Source organism: Anas platyrhynchos, chromosome 27 (genome assembly GCF_047663525.1).
Source record: "Anas platyrhynchos isolate ZD024472 breed Pekin duck chromosome 27, IASCAAS_PekinDuck_T2T, whole genome shotgun sequence".
In the NCBI taxonomy this organism is placed as follows: Eukaryota; Metazoa; Chordata; class Aves; order Anseriformes; family Anatidae; genus Anas; species Anas platyrhynchos.
In genome coordinates, this window is record NC_092613.1 from 4,135,908 (window position 1) to 4,158,636 (window position 22,729).

Below are 22,729 nucleotides of genomic sequence, written 5' to 3' on the forward strand. Positions count from 1 at the left end.
ACCAGCACCAGCACCAGGTCCCAAGGGCTGGAGGAGCCACGTCCAGCAGCGATGGAGGGCTGGAGATGAGGAACACGCTCAGCTCCCTCTGCTGGCATCTCCTTCAGGCCAGGCCCTTCCCCAGGGAAGGCAGCTGATAAATAATCTCCAGGCACCTTCCGCAGCTCACGGTGTCCCCGTGCCACCCACCGGGAGCTGCTCCCCAGCTCCTGCACCAGCCCCCAGCAGCCCAGCAGGTCCCAGTGAGCAGAAGGACACACAGACTGCCTGTCCAGCCTGCCTGCGGTCTGAATTCCCAGCTTAATGGGGAGGAAACCAGTTGGTGAGGGGCAGCTGGGGTGGGAGCAGAGCTGGGCGAGCAGGGATGAGCCCCAGGTCTCTGCGTGCCCATGCAGAGGGGCAGAGGGAGCTGGGTGAGGCTCGGGACCTTTGATCTCAGCCTCTCCCCTAAAAAACAGGGCAAGCACCGACCTTGACGCCTGAATACATGGATAGGAAGCAGCCCAAGCGGGCACCTTCCAGCAGCTGCAGGACAAAGCATCCCCACTGTCACCACCCCGCTGCCACCACCCGGCCCTGCTCGCCCCGTGTTGGCCACTCGGAGCAGCAGCTGGGCAGTGGAGCCTCATTTTAAGTCAATAAATGGAGATCCCTGCAGAGGCAGCGCTGCACAAGGCACCCTGTATGTCAGCCTCCCCCAGCCGCCCACCTGCTCTCCCTCTCGGCCATCCAAAATCAGGGTTTTTCCCCGTTTGGGGTTTATGGATGCTTTAAGAGTGCTTTGAACCTGCCTGCAAGACGCTGGCAGCTCTGGGCAGTTTTATTGTGTGCCCGAGGGGCTCGGGCATCGCTCGGCTGGGTCCTGCAGGCACAACCCCCCCAAAAGCAGCACTGCTCCTGGATCACATCCCAGCCCACGCCTGCACCTTCACCGTGAGTCAGCCAAGCAAGATTATGCAGGGCTCAGCCCTAGCAGCAAGTGGGAAAGCTCTGGAGATTTTTATCCTTGTTTGCAGAGCTCCTTACCCAGTTCCTGGGAACAGCTGGGCCCTGTGGGGTGCCTGGCTGCTGGAGGGCACCCCCGGGGGGTGGAGGTTGCCTGGAGGACAGCAACTGCACCCAAGGGCCAGCCTCAGGCTTGTTCAGACACCCTGAGCTGGAACCACCTCGGCTGGGAGCAGGAGAGGCCAAGAAGCCCGTGAAAGTCCTGGGGAGATTGGTTCAAAAAATGATTTTACGCAGAAATCATTCAGCCAGCCCTGGTGGGCAGGAGCTGGGACTGCTCCCTCCACGAGGCTCCTGAGGGGTCACAGCACAGCCAGGAGCTGCTCTGCACCCATCCGGACACCCCAGCATCACCTCCCAGCGCCACGGCACGGGACAGGGCCACGATTTCTGTGGGGTCACCAACCCGCAGCCCAGCCCAGCCACCATGCAGGGTGCTGCCCTGGTCGCTCCATTTGTAAACAGGTTGAAAACAGGCCTCATTTTTTTTTTCCCCATTTAAGCCCTTACCGGCATTGTGAAGGTTTTACTACTGCAAGCAAAGATGTAAACAAAATAGGGGAATGCTCTGAGTGACAGCCTTCAAGCCAGCCCCGATCCCATAATATTTGATGGAGCAAACAATGCTGGTCCTTACCTGCGCCTACCATCTGCTTCTGCTCTCAGTTTCCAGCGCACACTTTTAGCTGGCTGTTTTATGAATGGGGTAGGAGACCTTTAAGATTAGATTTCCTTAAATCGTTTCTGTTTAACTGGCTATTTCCGACTAATGCACTGGCTGAGCACGCTCACGACAGATTACGGGTCGCAGAAAGCTTCCAAAGAAAAGCTGCACTAAAAGCTGTTCCCACAGATATAAGTGCAAATGTGCAGGCTCCTTCCCCACGCTGGCAGGGAAAAAAATACCCCTAGGGCCTGGCCTTTTGTCCTCTGCTCACTTACAACTGCTCCAGGATGGTGAGGTGCTCGCTGGAGCCCCAGACCCGGTGCCTGCAGTGTGGTGCTGTGGAGGTTTTGGCACAGGCTGCTCGGAGCTGTGCTGTGGTCCTTGGTCAGCCGAGGAAAGCAGCAGCTGCCAGGGCAGCACACGGGCCAGGGGATGATGCAGCTCAGTCCCTGCGTGCCCCTCTCCCCTCTGTCCCCACAGCAGTGAACATCCTACAACAGCCACCGCTCCACCAAGCCGAAAAAATCAGCTGATTGAGAGCAGCTTTTAAAAATTATTATTAACTTTTAATGGACAATGATCTGGCCCACCTCAAAAAAAAATAGACGAAGGAGAAAGCGCAAACCCTGACGGCTCACAGGTGGCTGCAGCAGCTGTTTGAGCTGGCGCCCTGCCGTGCCAGCTCGCCCCGCGCCACGAACCGTGCAGGAGCCGCGGTGGTAAGATGACCTCCAGTCTAGCAATCGCTCCAGTCGCTCACCTGCTCGGGAGATAGCGTTAGAAGGAAGGTGTGATCGTATTGTCCTGCTCTGGTGAACTTCTGACAGGTTGCAGCCCTAAAGGCAAACAGATTCCTTCAAGCAAATAAGCAGTAAATGAAAAGTTGGGGGGGGAAGGAGGGGGGCGACTTAACCTGTCCAAACACGGATCGGTCTCAGACACCCGTGAGCACCGAGAGCTCAAGGGGTGCGTTCTTTTCAAGGCACAAAACAAACACCCGTGGGCACAGGCAGCAGGATGTCTGTTCCCTGTAAGGTTTTCAGTCAAGCTGAAACAGCACATGAAAGATCCAAGCATTTATTCAAATGGTAAAAGGCAAACCCAGCACACGCACACATTGAGGTTTCTTGCGAGGATTAGTAACAAAGTCACACATAAGCAAGAGATCAGCTTCAGCTAAGCTGCTCCAGAATATAGTTTATATAGGCAAATGTTTCGGCTGGGTGCCTGGAGCAATAAGGGCTTGCTTGGGAAATGCCATCAGCCCGACGTGGCCACTCAGGTGGCTCCCAAGGTCCTTCACACGTCCCCATCCTAATACAGGGCACTACTAGATATTTCCCTAGTGATAATAATAAATATAAAATATAAGATATGAAATAAAAAAAAAATAAAAATAATTTTAAAAAATAGGCTAAGTTCAGTCAGAATTCCTCTGCTGATTACCCCAGGGTCCCCAAACCACAGCCCCTGTTTGCAGCCTGATGCACTGCGATCCCTGTGCCACGGTCTGGGGGTGCACCAGGACGCCCCAAAACGACACAAGCAGCACAAAGCTTTGTGCTGGTGACCACGTGAAGATGGCTAAACCCAAATCTCTGCTCCTCCTCACGCTGCACCCCTCGATGCCACCTCCCCTCCGTCCCATTTCCATCTGGGATCCATGGGAATGGCACCGGCAGCTCCAGCAGCCTGGGCTCACCCTGCTCATCGTCCTGTCCCCCGGGAGAGGAGGGGTGCAGGCAGCAGACACAGCTCCATGTGTGAGGTTCCCTGCCCGTGGGACGAGGGACATCCGCTGGTGACAGCGGTGAGCAGGCCAAAACACCTCCACGGGGCACCGCGGCGCCTCAGCGAAGAGCCAGGCCGCAGCCACACGAGGGGCTCTGGGGGCACACCTGGGGGCTCAGCCCCAGCCCCCAGCAATGGCCCTGAGCAGAAATGTGGCTGTTTTGGGAAATGGCTGGCCTGGTTCTAAGCTCGTATGCGTATCCACAAGGCCTTCAAGGCTCCCAATGCCCAGCTTTGCCCCCAGGTGCTCTCCTCCACCCCCCTGCCCTCAGCAGGGATCTCGCACTGCCATGGGACCCCCTCCCTCCTGCACAGGCTCTTCCCCATCACCTTTCACAAAAAAATCCACGTGGGCCTCAGCCTCTCCTCACACATCTACCTGGGCTGGGAGGTTTGTTTGTAAACTCAGCACACGTTGAATTTCTCCTTTGTAAACTGAGTTGGGGTAAAGGCAGGGAGAGAAGTGAGCTCATGAGGCTGGGAACACCCCGGGGACAGCAGAAGTACATTTAGCTACAAGATGTCAGATTCAAATTCTTTTTTCATCTTCAATAAAACTCTCAACAGCTATAGAACATTTTTTTCTGTGTTAATTTAATCATACAAATATTCATTTATACATTACGGAAAAAAAAAACTTTTATTTTTTTTTTATTTTTACCCCCAATGTGCTATCATAGGACTTCTCCCAGACTCCATGAGGCAACACACCATCCTGGGCTACACATGCACTCCCCCCAGAGAGAATAGACAGGCTGCAGAACCACCCACTCATTCACACAAGGAAAAAAAAATAATAATAAAATTAATTAAACACAAGAGAAACCCAGAGACGGGACAGCGTGCATTTCCCAACCCTGCGGGCTCCGGCTGCTCAAACCCACGCAGCTCTGCCCTTCGGAGGGGCAGCTGCATCCTCCAGCCCTCGAGAACTGAGTATGACACCCCTGAGATGCAGGCAGGGGATTTCTCCCCTCTGTCTGCCTTTTTTTTTTTACCGGTTTGGGGTTGTTCCTGCGGAGCTCTGACCGTGCTCTGGCTTCCCTGGGCTGCCTGCACTGTCCCTGCTCGGGGGGTGACAGCTCCACATCCAAGGTGGCTCGTGCTCGACACATGGATCCGTCTGGAGAGCAGATATAGGGCAGTGTTTTTTCTTTCTGGAGGAGCAGGTGAGGAAGGAGGCTCTCCCCCTCCTCAGGGCAGGTGGGTGTCAGTCAGGCCAGAGCCGGCGCCTGCTCCGTCCCTGCCACCTACCAGTGGGTGCCGGCCCTGTCTCCCCCCAGTCAGGATCAGCGACCTCCCTGGGGTGATGTTTCCTCTGTACTGGTTCACCAGTCTCAACTCAGCCACGATTTCCTCCTATCCCTACCAGGCCTGAGGTGTGCACGTGTAACTCACCTGGCTCCGCTCACCTCGGCTGCCACACGCGCACCAGACTCTTGGCATTCAGCCCCCCCTGAAAATCCATACCATTTATTTCATGTATCTGATGCAAAGTCTCCGTGAGTTTGAATGCCTCGATCCTATGGAAACCACTGCAATCGCAGCGCCCTGAAGCCACCTGGAAGCAGTTTTGCTGAATATTTCAAACCCACCTCATTTAAAGCTGGAAACCTGACTGCAAGAGCAGTGTGAGGGCCAGCAGCACCACTAAGCTCCAAGAAAGGAGAGAAAACCGCCTTCAGCCCCAGTGAAACAGTTTTTACTAGAGGAAAAAACCTGGCAAGGTAGAGCAACCACCAAGCTAAAGGTTGTCCCGCTGTCACAGCAAGGGTCAGAACCCAACCTCCAACACCTCCGGAGCCCTGCACGGTCATTTCGGAGAGGTCACCCCACGATGAGAGCACTTAGCTCAGCTACCTGGGGGACGGCTGCCGGGTGAGCAGCGAGAGGATGCGGATTTCAGCAGCATCTCAGATCAGGCTCTGCCTCTCTTCACACCCTGGAGTCGGTGACCCTTGTCACGAGGCCACCACGGACTGAAATCACTCACGAGTGGATTCGGATCTGCGCAAAACAAGTGTGCCTCCTGAGTGGGAAAGCACAGGACTACGTGGGGTGCATGCAAGCTTGTTACAAGGAAGGGAGAAAACAGCCTTAGCAGGAGCAGCACAGGCGTGGCAGCCACTCTATGCAGGGGAAGAATTTGTGCCTGGGAGCAGGAAGCTGGAGCTGGGGCACCGAGGGCTCAAAGGGCTCCCAGGCGATAGGAGGCAGAGGTCACAGCGCCAGCTGTACCATGCAGGCTCAGGTCTTGCTTCCCCACCCACCCAGCTGACAAAAGGAGCTCATAAAGATAAGGAATCACCTTGACATTCGGGCAAACTGCAGTCCCCAGTGTTTTAGATGCTTTCAGAAGCGGCAGCATTGCAGGAGATGCACTGGCCAGGCATGCACCCACGTCTTCAGAGCGTGGCACGCTGTTGGTGAGCTCCACCTGCTCCCACAAATCCACCACTGCAGCAATGCAGCCCGCTCCCTGGGCTGGATGCTACAACACAACTGAAGCTGGGCAGAAGGATGTTGCAGGACAAGAACCAGACTGCGATGGCACTACGCAGCGCCACCTTCCACGGCTGCATTCCTGAGCAGCTCCATCCGGATCCGTACCTCAAACAAGCTGCTGAAATAAACCCAGGTTTTCACCAAACCACACGTGCACGGGGCTGGCGATCCAAACCCCGCAGTGCCTCTCGCATACAGGTGGTTTCTCACATTATACTCATTTCTCCCAGCAAGTGCATTCTTATAGGGAGGCTCCAGGTAACAGCGACCCTTAATATCCAAACCTCAAGCACAGACAAACCTGTCAGCTATTTCCATACAATTAACAGCAAGCAGCCAGCGTGGGGCTACAGCATCCTAGCTTCTTCCTAAGCCCTCCACAGGATCCACCTGTACGCACTAATTGGTAGCTGCAAGGAGAACGAAGCCTCCCCTGAAAGCCAACCACGAAAACACAACCAGGAGGGAGCGACCAGCCTGAAGCCACACCGCACGCCTGCGCCCTGCTCCAAAGAGGAGAAAGGAGGCTGCACCAGAGATCTGGAAGAAGGTAGCGGGGTCTTTGCATATCATCGTATCTTTGGCAGTTCGTTCAAGCTTCTGCACAAGTCAGTGCCCCCTCAGCTCACCCCCCTTCAGGAGGATGTGAAGGCGACACGGAGCTTTAGGAATCCATGAGGCCATCTCCCTCCCCTCACCGCGGGCTTTCCAACCACTAACCACAGAAAAATGCACCAGAGGAGCAGCAGAACGACCTGCATCTGTGGAGGAACAACCCCTCCTCTAGAAACAAGCCCTGGAGAGCCCGGTTAGAAGGCAAGAGCCTCAACAAAGCTCCAAGCCAGGATGAGAAAGGCAACAACACAAGGCGACAGAGTGGAGTCCAGCAGCTGACGCTAACTCTTCCTCTACATTCAAAAATGCAAAGAATGAGCCTCGAAGCTAACACCTTATGACAGGAGAAATGGATTCAAACTTAAACGTGTGTGAGAGAGAGATGGGAGATTCAAAACTCTAAGGACAGGACTTGCAAAGCTTTGCAACTACCAGCACGTGAATTACAGCTACAGGAAAAGTTTCTTCTTGGCACGAGACCGATATACTTGCTTGGTTGCTCTAGGCACAGCTACTGTACATCAGAGTTAACAAAAAGGTATTCTTATAGGCTAACCACATAGCTCTGGAACTTTAATAAATCTGTTTCTTATTAACACGGGTGTGTATTTACGTGTACTTTGTGTACAAAGGGAAGGGGAACGAGCCCTCCACGCTATCCTAACCCAGTCCCAGAGTCTCTCCCTAATTGTGATGCTGAGACCTGGTCTCCAGCAGGGTTTCTAGCGACATGCAGGACAACTAACAGCAACACCCAAACCAAAAGGGAGAAAAAAAAAAAAAAAAAAAGAAAGAATTAAGATTAAAAAGGTGGTAACTATAAACAGAAGGTGATATTAAAAATGCAGAGCTGGGTGCAGACCCAACCTGTCATTAAAACACATCCAACAAAAACAAGTCACCGCACAAAACCCAGAAGATGCTAAGCAAATTCCCATTCGGTAACAAGCAAAACATGACAGTTCCATAAAAATGCACGCTGTCCCTTATTTAAAAAAAATATGAACAGGAAACAAACAGAAATTAAACATTTGCTCAAACTACAACCGCTCTGTAGGCAAAATATTTTTTTAAAGATGGCTTTTTTCATTTTCATTTTTAAATCTTCTTTTTAAGCTACCTAATTAAGTGTGAGAATGACTTCTAAAAAAAAAAAATAATCCATGGCGTTGGTATATTCTTTCTCATAGCATTAAACACCACTCCTGAAATTCAGCATTCACACATGCATACTTAGATTTTTTCCTCTGGAAACAGCTAGTCTTAAGTTACTGGGCTTTTGTTTTATTTTCTTCTTTATCCAGAACATGGAGGCAGAGAAGGGGGGTCCACGCTGTGTCTGTCTGCCACGTGGATCCCCCTCCCTTCCCCCAAAAGTCAGTTCTTTAAATTCTCTTCTTGCCGATACCCGTTTTGTGTGTTTGTGTTTTAAGACTGTCCGAAGGGATAAGGACCGTGGAAACCCTGAAAGAAAGTTGGAGACATAATCAATTTTAATTGGTAAGGAAAGAAAAGCGATCAGCGTACGCCTACAAATACCGACCAGCCCATCCCACACTGCTGAACCCAACGCAACCCCTTGCCCTCCAAAGCCACCTCTGCTGTCCAGCCTTGGGAAACGCTCACAAAACGCAGGGTTCGGAGCTTAGAGCTGTCCCCCAGGGGGAGATGCCAGGTGCTACCCACTTACCTCCTTCAGATGTTACTTTGCCAGGTTAAAACCAGGCAAAACATTTCTCAGGTGCTACTGGACCAAGAAACTTGGGGTATTTTCTACCCCAGAGCAAAAATTGCTTCTAGATGCCACAACACCTGCAAAGCCAGCGACTACGCTTTCACAGGAGTATTCTAAAGATTACAGCAAGCAGCTAAGAGGCCCTAACAGGTAGTAGAGGCTATTCAAGGAAAGCCAGGATTTTAAGTCCACATTCCCAGCGATGTATTTGCTCTCTCAGGATAACGTTATTCTATTCTTCGAACCAAGTGGCCAGTCCTTCATCACGCAGAACAAGGAGACCGACAGGCGGGTAAGGGATCTCCCAAGCCACAGAGCTGCTCGGTTTGTCACAATGCTGGAGATACAAACCACACAAAATCCCCCCGTAACACCCAAGGACATGCTCAGGTTAGAAGCGGGACGAGGGAGAGGAGCTCGCTGTACTTCATTGTCAGAGTCTCATTTTGTGCAGCCCAACTTCTTATGAGCATCCTGATGAGTTAGCCAAAAGCACAGACAGCACAAAGCCCTTCTCTGTCATTAAGACAGTAATGGCTTCAAGTTTTCACAATTTCACCTTTCGAAGGAAAAATCTCAAAAAAAAAATAAATCACACCAAACCCACCATCATTTCCTGCATGTCCTACTGCAGCTCCACAACAACCTCGCTGCATGAGCCATGAAATGAGTCTAACACAACTCACGTCAAGTGCCAACTGCACTAGCTCAAGCTGAATTGCAAAAGCCCAATTTCAAGAGCTCCGCTGTGTATCTGTGCTATCAAGGAAGCGCTACAAGGAGCTGATGATTTTGCTGCAGCTAGTGAGAAGTTAATTCTTTAGGATATATTGAATGGCAAAATAGAAGGCAATAGCAAAATGGAGCATCTCCCAACAGCTCTCAGAAGTCATCCAAGAGAGGAGCAAACAATTAAACAGGACATCTTGTGCACTGCGTGCAGAGCATGGAAAAGAAGATTGGGAGCTGGGAAATTACTGCTTGTAGCCAGAAACGTGTGCAGGTGATGGAAAACCAAGCACACAGCAGCCCTAGGAAGGTGCTGTACTCCCAGACTGGGAACCAAGCTCTTCGGGAGACAACACCCAATGGATTCCCCAACACTTCCACACAGAAAGCAGAAGTTTCCATCAGAAGACTGAGGCTGAGATATCCAACACTTAAGAAAAAAATACTGTCATGAAACTGGGGGAAAGGCAAGAGCAGAAAGAAAACCTCTCAGGTTTTTTTCTGGGAAACCTCTCAGGAAAACCTTCTGGATCTTCAGGCACCGCTCAGGTCCTGCTTTCTGTAGCATCTCATTTAAAGCTACACAATTATGTTAATAATGGGTTAATTAAAAATACTGTTGTTGAAACAGTGGGAAGGCGAAGAGCAGAAGGGAAACCGTGCATTAAAGTACCATGAAGAGTCATGGGTGCATGTGCACACAGAAAATGATGAAGGATACAGAAGGAAAGTTATGCTAGGCACAAGATCCTAAATAGTCCCGCCTCAAAGGGGCTGAGCTGCTGCACCCAGTACTGCTCTGCAGACAAAAACCTGAATTTGTGGCTGATCACCTGCACTGACATTCACCACAATTTGCTGCATCTTTTAATCAGCTGCACAGAGGCTTTGTTTGCAGATCCGACTGGCAAAGCTCTCCCAAACCTCCCAGGGGTGCTCCGCGCACTGAGTGCTCCCAGCTGCCTGCTCCCTCTGCTGGGGGCTCCCCGCTCCGCAGCAAAACCTTTTTGGTGGCTCATTTGAGCCTGCCATAAACCAAGTCACCTGCAGCACCTCCCGACAAAGGGATTAAGGCAGTTAATGAGAGCACAGCCCAGAGCCCTGCACTGAAGTCAGACAGAACAGGTCATTAGTCCTCGTGTGCGCAGCCAGCCCATGCGAAGCGGCTGCTGGCCTCGTTCTCAGGGAACCCCCTGGATCTCCAGGTATTGTTTACTGCAGCACCTAATTTAAAGCTATACAATTATGCTAATAACGCCTTAATTAAAGTCAGAATTTAGCTCAGCTTTAGAGTCACGTTACCGAGTGCCCACAGCTCTGTGCCGCTTGCAGGCTGACACCTCCTGTGAGCTCCTCGCCCTGCTCCAGCAACTTCAAGAGCAGGATGCTCCCCATCTGCCTGAAGGTAGCTTCATGCAATGAAACTCACCAAAAAGGAAAAAAAAATCCTTGGTCTTGGGATTACCATAATGTAACTCTGCATACAAGGAGCTTTTCACCGCAGGTCATTTACCCCTGAGATTTATTAGTGCATATGAGAACTTACAAAACCCTGAAGGTTGCTTCTTGAAGACCAAGAGCGTGGGCTTGGTCTCACATCACACCTAACAGAGCTCCTGCATGGAAGAAAGGAACTTGTTTTAAACTAGCATCACCGCAGGAAGCATACCACCTCAAGTTCTTCTGGATATTTACAGGGGAAAAATAGTATTTTTTGTGAAATTAAATTTATGGATTCTAAAGGCTGTTCACTAAGCTGTGCTTTTGTGTTGTTTGTTAAATCATCAGGACTAGGGTAGGAAGAAACAGATTTCAGTTTAGTTCCTACCACATGTTGCTAGGTCATTTTATTCAGGTGGTTTTTATCCTTCCTTTTTATCCATCCTTCAGCAAGAAACTCTTATCACCCCTCCCTCCCCCCAAAATAAGCACACTTCAATACTTTTTCCTCTTCTTCAGTAAGATGCAAGCTCTTCACGGAGCATTTGTTTCTTATTACATTTATTCAACACAGTTATAATAGTGTCTTGGTACCTAAAGACTTCAGTTACTGTTACAATGCAAATACCAACCTCCATTACAGGACACTTTGGAGAATAATTATCCCTTGTACGCAAGGTTTTACATCATAAAATGCAAAAATAATTCTGCATACACGTGCAGTTTTACCCCAGTTATTCCAGCTGAAGAACTACTCACACTATTTTGGTGAATTCGCTTCCATTCTGAAAATGAGATCACTGCTTTTATGAAAAGCTCAGCTGCAGCTTTGCAAATTCACTTTCAGTTCTTCTAGCATCTTCCCCACGAGTAATTGCTAACTGGCTACAAAAAGCATGCCGGCTATTCAGACAAATGCAGGAGAACAGAGGGCCGTGATTTTTTCAAGAGAGGCCTGTACATGCTAATTTTTGTTATAAAGCATCGGTTGATGTCAGTGTCTAGAAGGGAATTGAGAGGTTTTGGAAAGTTAAGGGCTTTGTAAATGTGGAGGTCTATAAATGAAGACACCTGTGCTTGGGGACCAACCAAGCACAGTAAAGCCTCCACATTCACATCCACAGCATCTGGATGTGATTTGAGGGAACAGGAGCACGCCATCCCCTTCCTAAACACAGCTGTGGAGTAGTGGAGCATTTTGAGGTAACACCAAAAATGAAACCAAGCATAAGTGGATCTTTCATAAACCATCACAACACAGGCTTTCAAACAGCTATCTTTATTTCACCTTTGGGATTGAGTCAAGATGAAGAAGAGGTACACGAGGAGAGACAGGAGTTTGGTGCCCAGCTGCGGAGCAGTGCAGGAGACTCCCAGCAGACACCGACAGCATCAGCCAGCGCTACACGTCCCTGGGCTGCTCCTGGGCACTGCTCCTCCAACCCACGCTCAGCTAACTTAGGAAAGCTCAACACAAGCAGAAGAACAAAGTATTTAGCACTTTTTTTTTCCTGTAATTCCATGCATGCTGTGCTAACATGGTGCAGCAGTTCAAACCCCCTCAGAGCTGCTGGAGATGCACGGAGCTGATGGAGCGCAGAGGGCTCAGGGATGTGAGCAAGCCACCATGCAGCACCTTGGTTTTTCTGACTTAACAGCAAGCTTTTAGTCCACAGAGAGAAAAACAGGGAAACTGCTGGCCTGCAGTGGAGCTAAGTCAAGCTAAAAATCACATTATATGGCACTTCCCACAGTCCGAAGGCACGAGGACTGTTGGTTTTCATGGATGAGCTAGCATGCAGCATCCAAACATTAGCCTTCCACCACAAAAGCAAAGCAGCTCATGCACTGTCAGTTCAGCCTGCAGACGCTGTAGCAGTCTGGCTGTCAGAGGCTCGCTGCAGTAGTTTGGAGACCGATATTCTCCCACTTGCTCTGAACAAATTTAACCATGGGGTAACCAGCCCGGTGTAAAGCCCAGACACCAGAAGAGGAGCTTCTCCTCTACAGGGGGGTGTGCATTTCTGGGGCTCATTCCTTACCCACAAATACAGTTTGGTACCCAAACAGTTTCCAGTAGAGAAAATTCTGTCTGAAGTCTAGAGAGGTACTCCAGGAATAGGCCAGTTGGAGTGTCCTGGTCTGGTAGAAGCTTCCAGGAGCAGCAGCAACTTTTAAACCCAGAGAGGAGAGGCCAGTTACAGGCTGTAAGGACAGAGGGACATTGGGCTTCCCCTGCATGCAGGTTGCTGTCAAATAGCACAGATCGGAGTTCAGCTGCACACAGAATGAAGATGGGGAGTGTAAATACAGCAGGGTAAAAAAGGTGGTAAGAGTTTGACCCCAAATTCCAAAATGCTTCTATTATACGGGCTTTTAAGAGTATTGTGAGCAATGAGCAAACTGGATTATCCTCAGGCAAGTTGTAGAACATTTTTTGCTATGGCAATGACTCTGCAAATTGTTTTGTACAGGTGAATCCTTGCAGGTCAGAACTTCCCCATGCAGTTTTCTGCATTACACAGCAAGCAGCAACACCTCAACTCACACGGGCAGGCAGCTAAATTCAGCTAGAGATTCAGACATCTATTTTCATATAGAAGTGACAAGTACGATGTGAGTGTCAGTACATGGCTATCCACCCCAGAGCTTTTTAGACATTTAAACTGTACGTTTCTTGCCTTCGTTAAGAAATTTAACTCTAATTCCCAGGCACTATAAGAACGCATCTTGTGCTTTTAGTGTAAAAGACTGTCACAAGAGAGCAGCAGTGACCTCGACAGTGTTGCTATGAGACAGGAGCGAGTAAATAGAAGGAGGCTATATTAGCCTCATCTCTCTTGAGAATACAGAGAGAAAGTGATTGCCAAAGAGGAGAATAAAATACCCATGCATGGGTATATCTGGACTCTAACACAAACTCATCCCTATCCCAAGATAAGCATCCCATCCCGCACATGTTTAACGCTAAGAACATGCAAAAACTCCCCAGGGAATGGATATACAACATGCTTTGAGCAATGCCCTGAACACAGACCCTGATCTACAGCCTTCCAGCAGTTTATTTCATAGGGTGAGGCAGGATGGCCTGAGGAAGGCATATACTACAGCAGGAACAAAGATCACAGTTTCAAGTGTATCACAGGTTTCTGCTTATCTGCTTATAGGCGATTTGGTGCCTTTTTTTCTCTAGGAAAGTTTGTTTCATTGAGCACAGCATCTGTACCACGTGCTCTGCAAAGCACTCTGGCCGTTTCCACGTGTGAAACATTGACATCCTCATCTCATCTGGCAGCAGATGGCACATCAGCAGCACCGAGATCCTGGCTCCACTGGGGAATTGCAGAGGACAAGTTACACCTGCTCAATTGCACCAGAGAGAGAACTTACACAGACAAGGTCTGGCAACTTCGAGGCTTTTAGCATGTTTTACAGCGGCAGACACAAGGAACAGCTAGTTTTATCTCAGAGATTTCATGGTCTCATGCAACCGTGTGGCTGGGGCCCTTCACAGTCTCTCGGCAGAATGGAAGCCTCGGCAATGATGTGATAAATATTTAGGGGCTTATCCTCCTTTTAAAGGCAGGACAGAGGCCTTAACTGAGCTCTAACCATCCCCTCTGCTGCATCTCACCAAATGGTGTGTTAAATATGACTAGGGATTCACCCCACTAACTGGGTGCATGAAAAATATTAGATGTTCTGCCCAATATAAGTACAATCCAGATATCCTATATCCAGGTATCTACACTACCAACCCCCAGTGCTCTTTGTCTGCTCCTAGAACTTAAAATAAAGCCTTCCACGTCAATGTTCAATCAGAAGACAAGAGAATGTAGTAGCTTTCTTTCACCCTCCACAAAGAGCAGAGTACAGGTCCAGTCCCCAGGGAGGAGGAGGAGATGGGAGGCTGAAGTATTGCTAAGATTACCAGCAGGTGCCTGACCACCACCTGCTGACCATGCAGTTTAATACTGACACCACCCCCATCATGCCCTTTTCCATTTAATCTGAGCCCCGGCTGGGGATCCCACTTACACATTACCTATTTTTTTAGGAAAAAATGTTCTCCAGAAGGATTTCCAGCTTGCAGGAAGAAGGGCTAAACCAGGAAAGGCAAAGCTTGTTCACCTGACGGTTTTAAGTGAGACCAAGTATTTAGGATGCCAAACCTACAAAAATTGTTCACTGCAGAAAGAGCATCGCACCACAGGGATGGTACCAACGTGAGCAACAATGCCAGAATGCTTCCTGCCGTGCATGGAAAGGGCACGGCTAGAGGAGGTCTCTGATCCTCACACCTACCTCAGGAACGGCTCTCAAAGCAACAGCGAACTGGTGTGATGTCAGACAGAAACAGCACGTCAGAAATAAAAACCTCAACAGATCTATAAACTTTCTACGCAGCCCATCCTGTCTCCAAGTTACCCTTCCTAAAAAAAAAAAAAAAAGCAAGGAGCAAGATTTCTGCTTTTATATCAAATCTACCTCAAAACCCCCATGAATATTCTGAAAATACTAAAAGGAATAAAAAGAGAAAGAAGGCCCTACCTCCAAGGTTAGGTTATAACAACTCATGGGGTAACCACTCACAAACTTTGGGTTACTAGCCTGACCATATTTCTTAAATTTATCAGGAATATCCCTGGCACTGTTTGTCTCCTTTTTGGCATTTCTTCTCCACAGAACAGCTGGCACAGGCCATGCTCTCTGCACCTCCAGCAGGTACACGTTTCTTACACCTATGCTCCCCCTAAAAAAAAAAAAAAAAAAAAAAAAAAAAAAAAAAGCCAAAAAAGCCAAAATCTGCTACGCAGCCAGGAGCCCCTGCTGATACACCGGACCTCTTGTTGCCCGCACCACTCTCATTTCAGTAGGGAGGGCGAGGAATTTTCCACAGGGGAGACCTAGTGAAGAAACTAAGGCCACGCTGCTGCCAAAACCCCACATCCAGAATTTCTGTGCAGGAACTTTCTCGGAAGCGCAGCTCTGAGCAGTGCCCACCTGCAAGTGCAAACAAACGATGAAGCAATTGCTAAGCCTGCGCTTGGAGAAAGAGGGCAAAGGGGAAAAAATAAAGCTAATCCAGCCCTAAAGCTGACCACTGAAAGTGGAAATGAGTTTTCTCACCTAAATTAAAGCCTAGTGTTAAGCTGTGAAAGGCTTAGCTAATTCCATCAACTCAGAGCTATACTTAGCAGCTGATTTTTACTCTTCACTGACTGATGCACGAGCAGAGCTGTCCCCACCCTTCGCTGGGATACTACAACCCCCAACGGACCTGAGATGGAATTTATGCAGAGATGTGTCAGCACATAGGTGGCCTCTGCCAAGTCAGAGGATGGTCTGTCTCTCCAGCAAACACCAGAATGAAAGCAGGCACTGCTATCCACCAAGAAACCATCAAACAGCAGTGACTTTCGGTCACTGTTAACCCAGACTGCATTTGAACTGATAGGTGAAAGGCTTTATTTTTTTATTCATTGCTTAAGCCATCCATTTCATGTTTAATGAGCAAGAATCTTGAAGCAGGAACCAATACAGCTTATAAAAAATTATCTTTGGGGTGCAAAACACAAAATGGGTGATTGGTAGTCTGTCAAACAGTTATTCCCAAGCATGCCAGCAGTTAAAAAAAAAAAAAAAAGCATAGCCCTGGTGCAAAGTAGGCCACTAAAATATGATCCACTGGTAGAGGACAGGCAGTTCATCCAGTTAGGAACTAAAGTGCTGTAGGTGAACTAATATTAGGGCTTTATTAAGTCATTCAGCAACCAAGTGTTATTGTCCTACACAGCCTGCTTAAAGTACAGTAAAGCATTTTTAAAGGATTTTAAAAATCAAACTAGTTTGACATACGACAATACACACCTACACATACTGGCTGCATTAACAGGTGGATTCTGAATTGTAAATAATCCTGCTATTCATTTGTCACACACAAGCAAATAAAAACAGTCAAAATATCACTCAGACTCTTATAGCATCCACCAAGCAAGCTTTTGAGAGAGAGAGATTTAAAGTAAAGATAATTTAAAAGTCACCTACAATTATAAACAGGACAAGGACACAGACAGGAATAGTCCTCTGACTGACCATTCCTGACAGATAGCTTCTGGGATCAAAATGGTGAGCTCTGTAGTCACTCCACACCAGTTAAAAAAAAAAGTTATCTGGTTAATCTTAGGTTTAGGGTGTGGTCATTTCTTTTTTTTAATTCTGTAAAAACTTAGGAGCACATCTTGAGAGATATTTTGACTTATCTGCATATGCAGCTGGAGTAGGCCCCAGCCACTAATAGTTACAGCACCCAGACAAGATTATATAAACTTTAAGAAGGACTTGAAGCAAAAACAAAAACAAAAAAAAGGTGGATCTGGTAGAGTCTATCAGAGGCAAAAGTATTTTAATATAATATGAGGAGTTGGCAGAGTCAGACAGTCAAATTCAAAACCTTCCTTAGCAGGTCTGGCAGAAGCAGAAGGGAAGGGCTTTGCAGTTTGTAACGAAGAACTATTACATACACCAGTCTCATCACCTACCCATTCTCCTGTTCGCCCAGGGCACCTACCTTACTGTATGTCACTACCGACAAGTTGTTCGAGTGACTGCTGGGGGAGAGATTTACAGAGTTTTGTGACAGTCCATTCTGATCTTGTTCGATTTGGTCAGGAGCAGGCCCCCACGTGTTTTTGCTGATTGTGCCTAGCTCGGAACCCCCAGGGTCTTTTAGGTTGTTTTCATCTGGTTGCCTGTTCTTCTGCGGAGAGGCGAACGGGTTAAAGTTTCCTTCTACCTTGCGATGCGGTTGCGTGTTGAACTCTGTTTCAAAGGATGACAGCTGCTGTGTTACCCCTAGAAGTCCTCCAACTTCCACGCTGAGGATCACCCAGATGACATCTGTGGAAAATGAAAGACATGTGGGTCATCAATAGATGGAGTTTATGGAGAGGTGGGAAAAAGGAGAAAGTATGAACTCATTTCTTTACAATAGCAAAAAAAATGATTGTTTATAACACATTTTTATAAAGCATCAGAAGTACTGGGTAGAAATGAATAAAGTCCAACCCTTCAAGGGAATCAGGTAAGTTTTACTCCTACTGAACTTGGAGGAACCAGGTAAGAACATATAAAAAACAAGCTGACACGATGACTTGAAACTCCATACTTCAGATTACCAATAGGATGCACTGAAAAAGAAAACCTGAAGTGACTTTAACCAAGGCTACGCAACAAGTCTGAAATGAGAGCCAGGCGATATCACTCCCAGTCTCCTGCTCTGACAACAAAGAAAAGGTCATGGGTTTTGGTTAGCATTAAAAGGTTTGGCTCTGAAAAAAAAAAAAACTTGGAAGGTTATTAGGTTTATGACAATTCACACTAAAATATCTGTGTTTCAGTTCCAAAACATCCACAGTAGGTAGACAAGATGCACAGACTGGTAGACTATTACACAAATTTGCAAACAACTGGCTAAAATATATACGTGTGTATGTTTACAGTTCTTACATCACATGTGTCTTTTGTACATAGATAAGATTGTTTTTTCTACTTACCATTTCATTTACACTTCATGCAAACACTGCGGCATATTTACACAAATACATTGCTTGGGACCTATCCAAATTCAGTCCTACTGCTTTTTTTTCCCCCGCCCCTCCATTAAATGTGCTCCAGTTTTGTTTTGCTGCACAGAGAGGGAAAATTGAAAAGAACAGCAGCAATTCCTTATCTCATCTCAGCAGATCTAATAACAGCACCTCACGTCACATGGGATTCGGGTTCCAGTTTTTCTGCAGCGTTGACCTACAAGGGGCTCTTTTGTGCTGGCTGGGGGCAGGAGGCAGCAGCTACCCTCGCTGCGCAGCTTTACACCACCACTGCTTCACGGAGCAGCCTTCATTCGCCGGAGCTCTCCTTCCAGCCCTTCACCAGGTTGAATGTCGCTCATTAGCTTGCATTCTGTGACCCAATTTACCACAAGTGGGATTCCACCTTACAAAACCATGGCTGTTTAAGGACCCCAGCACCGTGCCAGAGCTGTGCACCGACACCAGGCAACCCCCAGCTGGACCTGAGCTGTGGGAGATAACAAGCACCAGGGATTCAACCTACCACGGGGAAGGGCATCTTTGATTCAAAGCTCAGTTGCCAATTTCAATTTGCAGGTAGTTTTCCTTCAAAAGGTGTAACTTGAGCAAGTTTAGTAAGCCCTTAGCCTGCTTCTTTGTCAGCGTGTAGGAAAACCTTGGATTAATAACCGCACAGGCCCGCAGCAGGCAATGCAAGTTGAACAGGCCTTTCAACCTAATTTATGCACACGTTTCAGGGACAAGTTACATCCACTTTCAACACAGAAGAGTCTTACACTCGCTGACAATTCTGCCAAAAAAACAGAGCAAAGAGTTATTTTTGACTCCGAGTGCTAACATCTCTCACTCAAACCCGGGCACTTGGGATACGCCCAAGTGCCAAAACAGGCACAAAGATGTTCTCAGTATAAACTACAGCTGGCTAAAAATCACTAAATGGCTCCGAATGAATGAAGATGTTGGTGGCTTAGCCTGAGGCACCATGCAAAATATCCCAAAGTGATTTTTAAATACAGAAAAGTGGTTCCCAGCAGATGCACCAAGTTTAACTATTGAAACCTGGGCCTTTACTGTCAGATGGGGTTTTCACCACTTCGGTTTTATGCCTCTATGTAGTTCATGATGTTCAGCACTGGAAAACTTGGAACAAATTCCAAGAGGGAAAGAGTTTCAAGGAGAACTGTGCAAGCCTCTTTGTTTTTAAGAGCTCTGTGATCTGCAATTTGTTCCAGTGTTTAGAAAACAGTTCTGTGCTGACCAAGACAACAAAGCAGCTCACTCGATGTTTTCTGTTTTCTATATTTAGCCTCAGAGCCAGCAGACCTCTACCCTCCTCCTGCATTTAGTCAAAGCTTGCCGGAGGCCTACCTGCCGCGAGGAGCACTGGCCCCCAGATTTGTGGAGTAGAACATTTACAAAACGGAAACCAAGGGTTATCAGACCACAGCTGCCTGGTTCTTACATCTTTGTACAGCGAGGTTTCACATCAACAGCCATTACAATAAATCACACAAATACATTTAGGGATACATGATTTGGTTATCAAGAGGGTGTCCAACAAGGGGCCAGGAGCATCCATGCTGTTTACAACGGGAATATCATGAAGAAGAGCTTGAAGTGCCAGAAAAGGGATTGCTCACCTCCGTAATAGAGTCCTGTGGCAGTGCACATTCGCCACTGTCCCTGATACATTCCTGCTGTGCTGGGGCTGCACATCTGAACACTGACATCTGCAATCTCCTGGGGCTCCAGGGACCTGACCATCACCATGTTTACGTGGCCGAACTGGTCTCCCCCAACATACTTCAGGCAAACCCCTGGGGGCCAGGCCTCCGTCCCTGGGATCAAGCAGAAGAAAAAATTAGTGACAGTGCACCAGGAAAAGTCATGCGTGTTTGTATGAGACTGGATAAAACACACTCATCAAAACAGTTGTGCAATTGTTGAACAGTCAAAGGAACATCGAGATACACGCAGCATTGTCAGCAACTGAGAGAGGAGAACACGGTTTTCAGACAAGGCATAACTGGTCTGCTTTGTGACCAGCAGGAAAACTCATATTTCTTTTGAAATAATCTCTAGTTCTACACACAGCAAGAACCTCAAAGTCTGTGTAACAGCTGAAAAGGCAAAAAAAAAAAAAAAACACAACAGAACTGAAATTCACATGTATTTTTCAAATGCCATAGCCAAAGAGGTCAGACCTGGTTTTACTTCTCCTCATTTCTGCCTCACTACATGCAGCTCCTGAGCCTTGCAACGTCAAAACACGCGTTATTAACCCAAAGTGCTGGAAACCTTTTTTTTCAAATAAGAATTCCCTTTTCAGTCCGTTAGTCTCAAGAGGAACAAAAACTTCAAATTACAATTGAAGAGCTGGTACTGCTTTCTAAACGGATTTATTCCCCTCCCTGCACCAACCCTTCTCTCAGCCTTGCGCAATGGTGGAGAGGACTGTGAACACGATTTCTTTGTGGAGATCAATGTTTAGACTGCAGACACTGGGCCTGACCGTGCGACCTGGCAATCTGCAGAGATACAGAAAACAGTCACTGCATGCAAACACAGCCATCTCCGCCAAAGATAACAAGTTCTGGGGCAGACAAAAAGTAACGTGCTTCCAAGACTCACAAAAAAAAAAAAAAAATCAGCTTAGAATTGGCTTTTGCTTCTCCTCCAGTAATGTGGCGGGCCTGAGCCAATGACTTTGAGAATACCTTCTGCTTGGCTGACGCTGAAGGGAACAGCCAAGGGAAGCCTGATGCACCAAGAAGCTTGGAAGCACTCGAGGCGAGAACAGTGGCTGCTGATCTGACCTCAGGCTACCTCGAGGAGCATCCCCTGCAGCAGCTTGCCTGCTAATTCAATCCCTGCGGATGCCTCGGTGAAGACATGGCAGGGACTGGTTTTCTACTCAAGTCCTCATTCGTGGACCTCTCCATCTCGCAGGGAAATCACGACACGAGCAAAGAACACCGGACATTCAGTCAGGGACATACTGCTCCGGCTGGAAACGCTGCTGAGATCGGGAGGTCTTTGAAAGAGGAGCCAAGTGACGAGCTGACCTCAGGCTGGCGTGGGGGAGCTGACCACGAAGCCTCATCTGAAAAGGCTGGCAGCCCAGCAACAGGGTTTAGTTTAAATAATTGATGTGATTTTTATCAGGTTTAATGGCTTTAGGCTTGCAAGGTGCCTAGAATGCTGCAACTGATAAGCCCCATAAAATGAAATGATGATTATGTCATTCTATTTCGGTACACTCATCTCGCGGGAGATGATAAATTGTAGTAACTGTCCTGCAGAGCCAGCAGCAGCTGGGGGTAGAGTGGGAAGAGGAAATAAGTCTTAAATCCTGCTGCTCCTTCAGCACTGCTCTCACCACACAAACTGATCTTTTGGCCAAGCACCGTCCTGGAAGGTATCAGAGCAGGGTATTAGTTTTTTAATAACACAAAATAACCTGGCTGAACCCAGCTTTACTGCTTAAAACCGACAATCTCCCAGAGCCCTGCTTGTCACACATGTCAGCCACCAAGCACCTCCGTGACACATGCCTCAGGTATTTCTTGTTCTAGGACCACATTCATTTAATCAAGGGTTCCTGTAGAGTTGTTAAAAACCTTGGCTTTACTTCAGTTACCTACCAAACAAGCAGATATTATCTGGAAACACTACAGTCCTTTGATATTATATCTTAATTAAACCTTAAAATAGGTATAAAATGCTGTGGTTCTGCTTAAACTTCAGTCATAACACAGTACGTGAAGGCATATTTAACTAAAACATGCCCCAACAGCATGATTTTAACAAGAGTTGGCCTCCAGCACCAGTATTAGAGCACAGATGTACTTCTCAAGAAGTCAGGCTTTAACCCACACAGAAGCCAAAACAAATTTTGGCCTTGCCAGGAGCTCAGGAGTCAAGATTAACTGTAACTACCCTTCCTCATTTCAGCAGGCCCAGGGATTTCAGAAGGTCAAACGTACCAAGAACAATGAAACACTGCTTAAACGAGGATGTTAAATTAGGGCTGGATTTACATGCAGGAAAGAGTGCATCAGGAAGGAATCTGAAAGGAGCCAGAAAGGGGGTGTAGTCATAACACACGCAAATACCAGGAGTGGAGAAACTAGATCCATCAAACCTACTACATAAGATTTGAGACAGTTATTAAAAAATTGCCAATTTTGAACATTACAGGAGTTTAAGCAAGCTATAGTGCAACAGCATTAGTGAAACAGAAAAAAGTAAATGGCAATAATTAGGGCCTTTCTCTAGAATATAGTGTTTGTATGTTAGTGTCCTTACCTCTGGTATCCTGATGAAATACTTAGATTTTTACTAGTGTTTTAGTCTTTGTTGTACTACGATATTTAGCACAAATGTGTACAGCACTCAAGCACTGCAGCTATTTACTAGTTCAAGCACTAACCCAGCCGTGCGTTACTCATGATGATTCATGGCATTATACCTCGTTGTGCTATCATGCTTCTTCACAGAAGTACAAGCAGGTCAATTAAATTCAGGCACAGGTTAAACATTAATGCAACATCCTGTCATTGCAACAGTCAAAGACAAGGTATTCCCCTTTGCATCCTTGGATCTCATTTCTCTCTGACTACATCCCAACAGATTAAGCACTGGGGATGC

General features: G+C 47.6%; 1 protein-coding gene across 5 annotated transcripts in view; it reads right to left on the minus strand.

The window, feature by feature from the left end:
- Window positions 1-2,735: 2,735 nt before the first annotated feature.
- ILRUN (inflammation and lipid regulator with UBA-like and NBR1-like domains) overlaps window positions 2,736-22,729 on the minus strand; it is a 34,505-nt gene continuing 14,511 nt past the window's right edge. For 2 of the 5 annotated variants that reach the window (XM_027444887.3, XM_027444888.3), the window contains exons 3-5: window positions 19,720-19,917; window positions 17,059-17,387; window positions 15,282-15,491 (exon numbers count right to left, since the gene is read on the minus strand). In XM_027444887.3, coding sequence (XP_027300688.2) covers window positions 15,297-15,491; window positions 17,059-17,387; window positions 19,720-19,917 — 722 coding nt within the window. In that variant the 3' untranslated portion in view covers window positions 15,282-15,296. Of the gene's footprint in view, window positions 8,048-11,750; window positions 12,765-14,792; window positions 14,921-15,281; window positions 15,492-17,058; window positions 17,388-19,719; window positions 19,918-22,729 lie in introns of those variants that run through there. The other 3 variants (XR_011805092.1, XR_011805093.1, XM_027444889.3) reach the window with 3 other exon arrangements.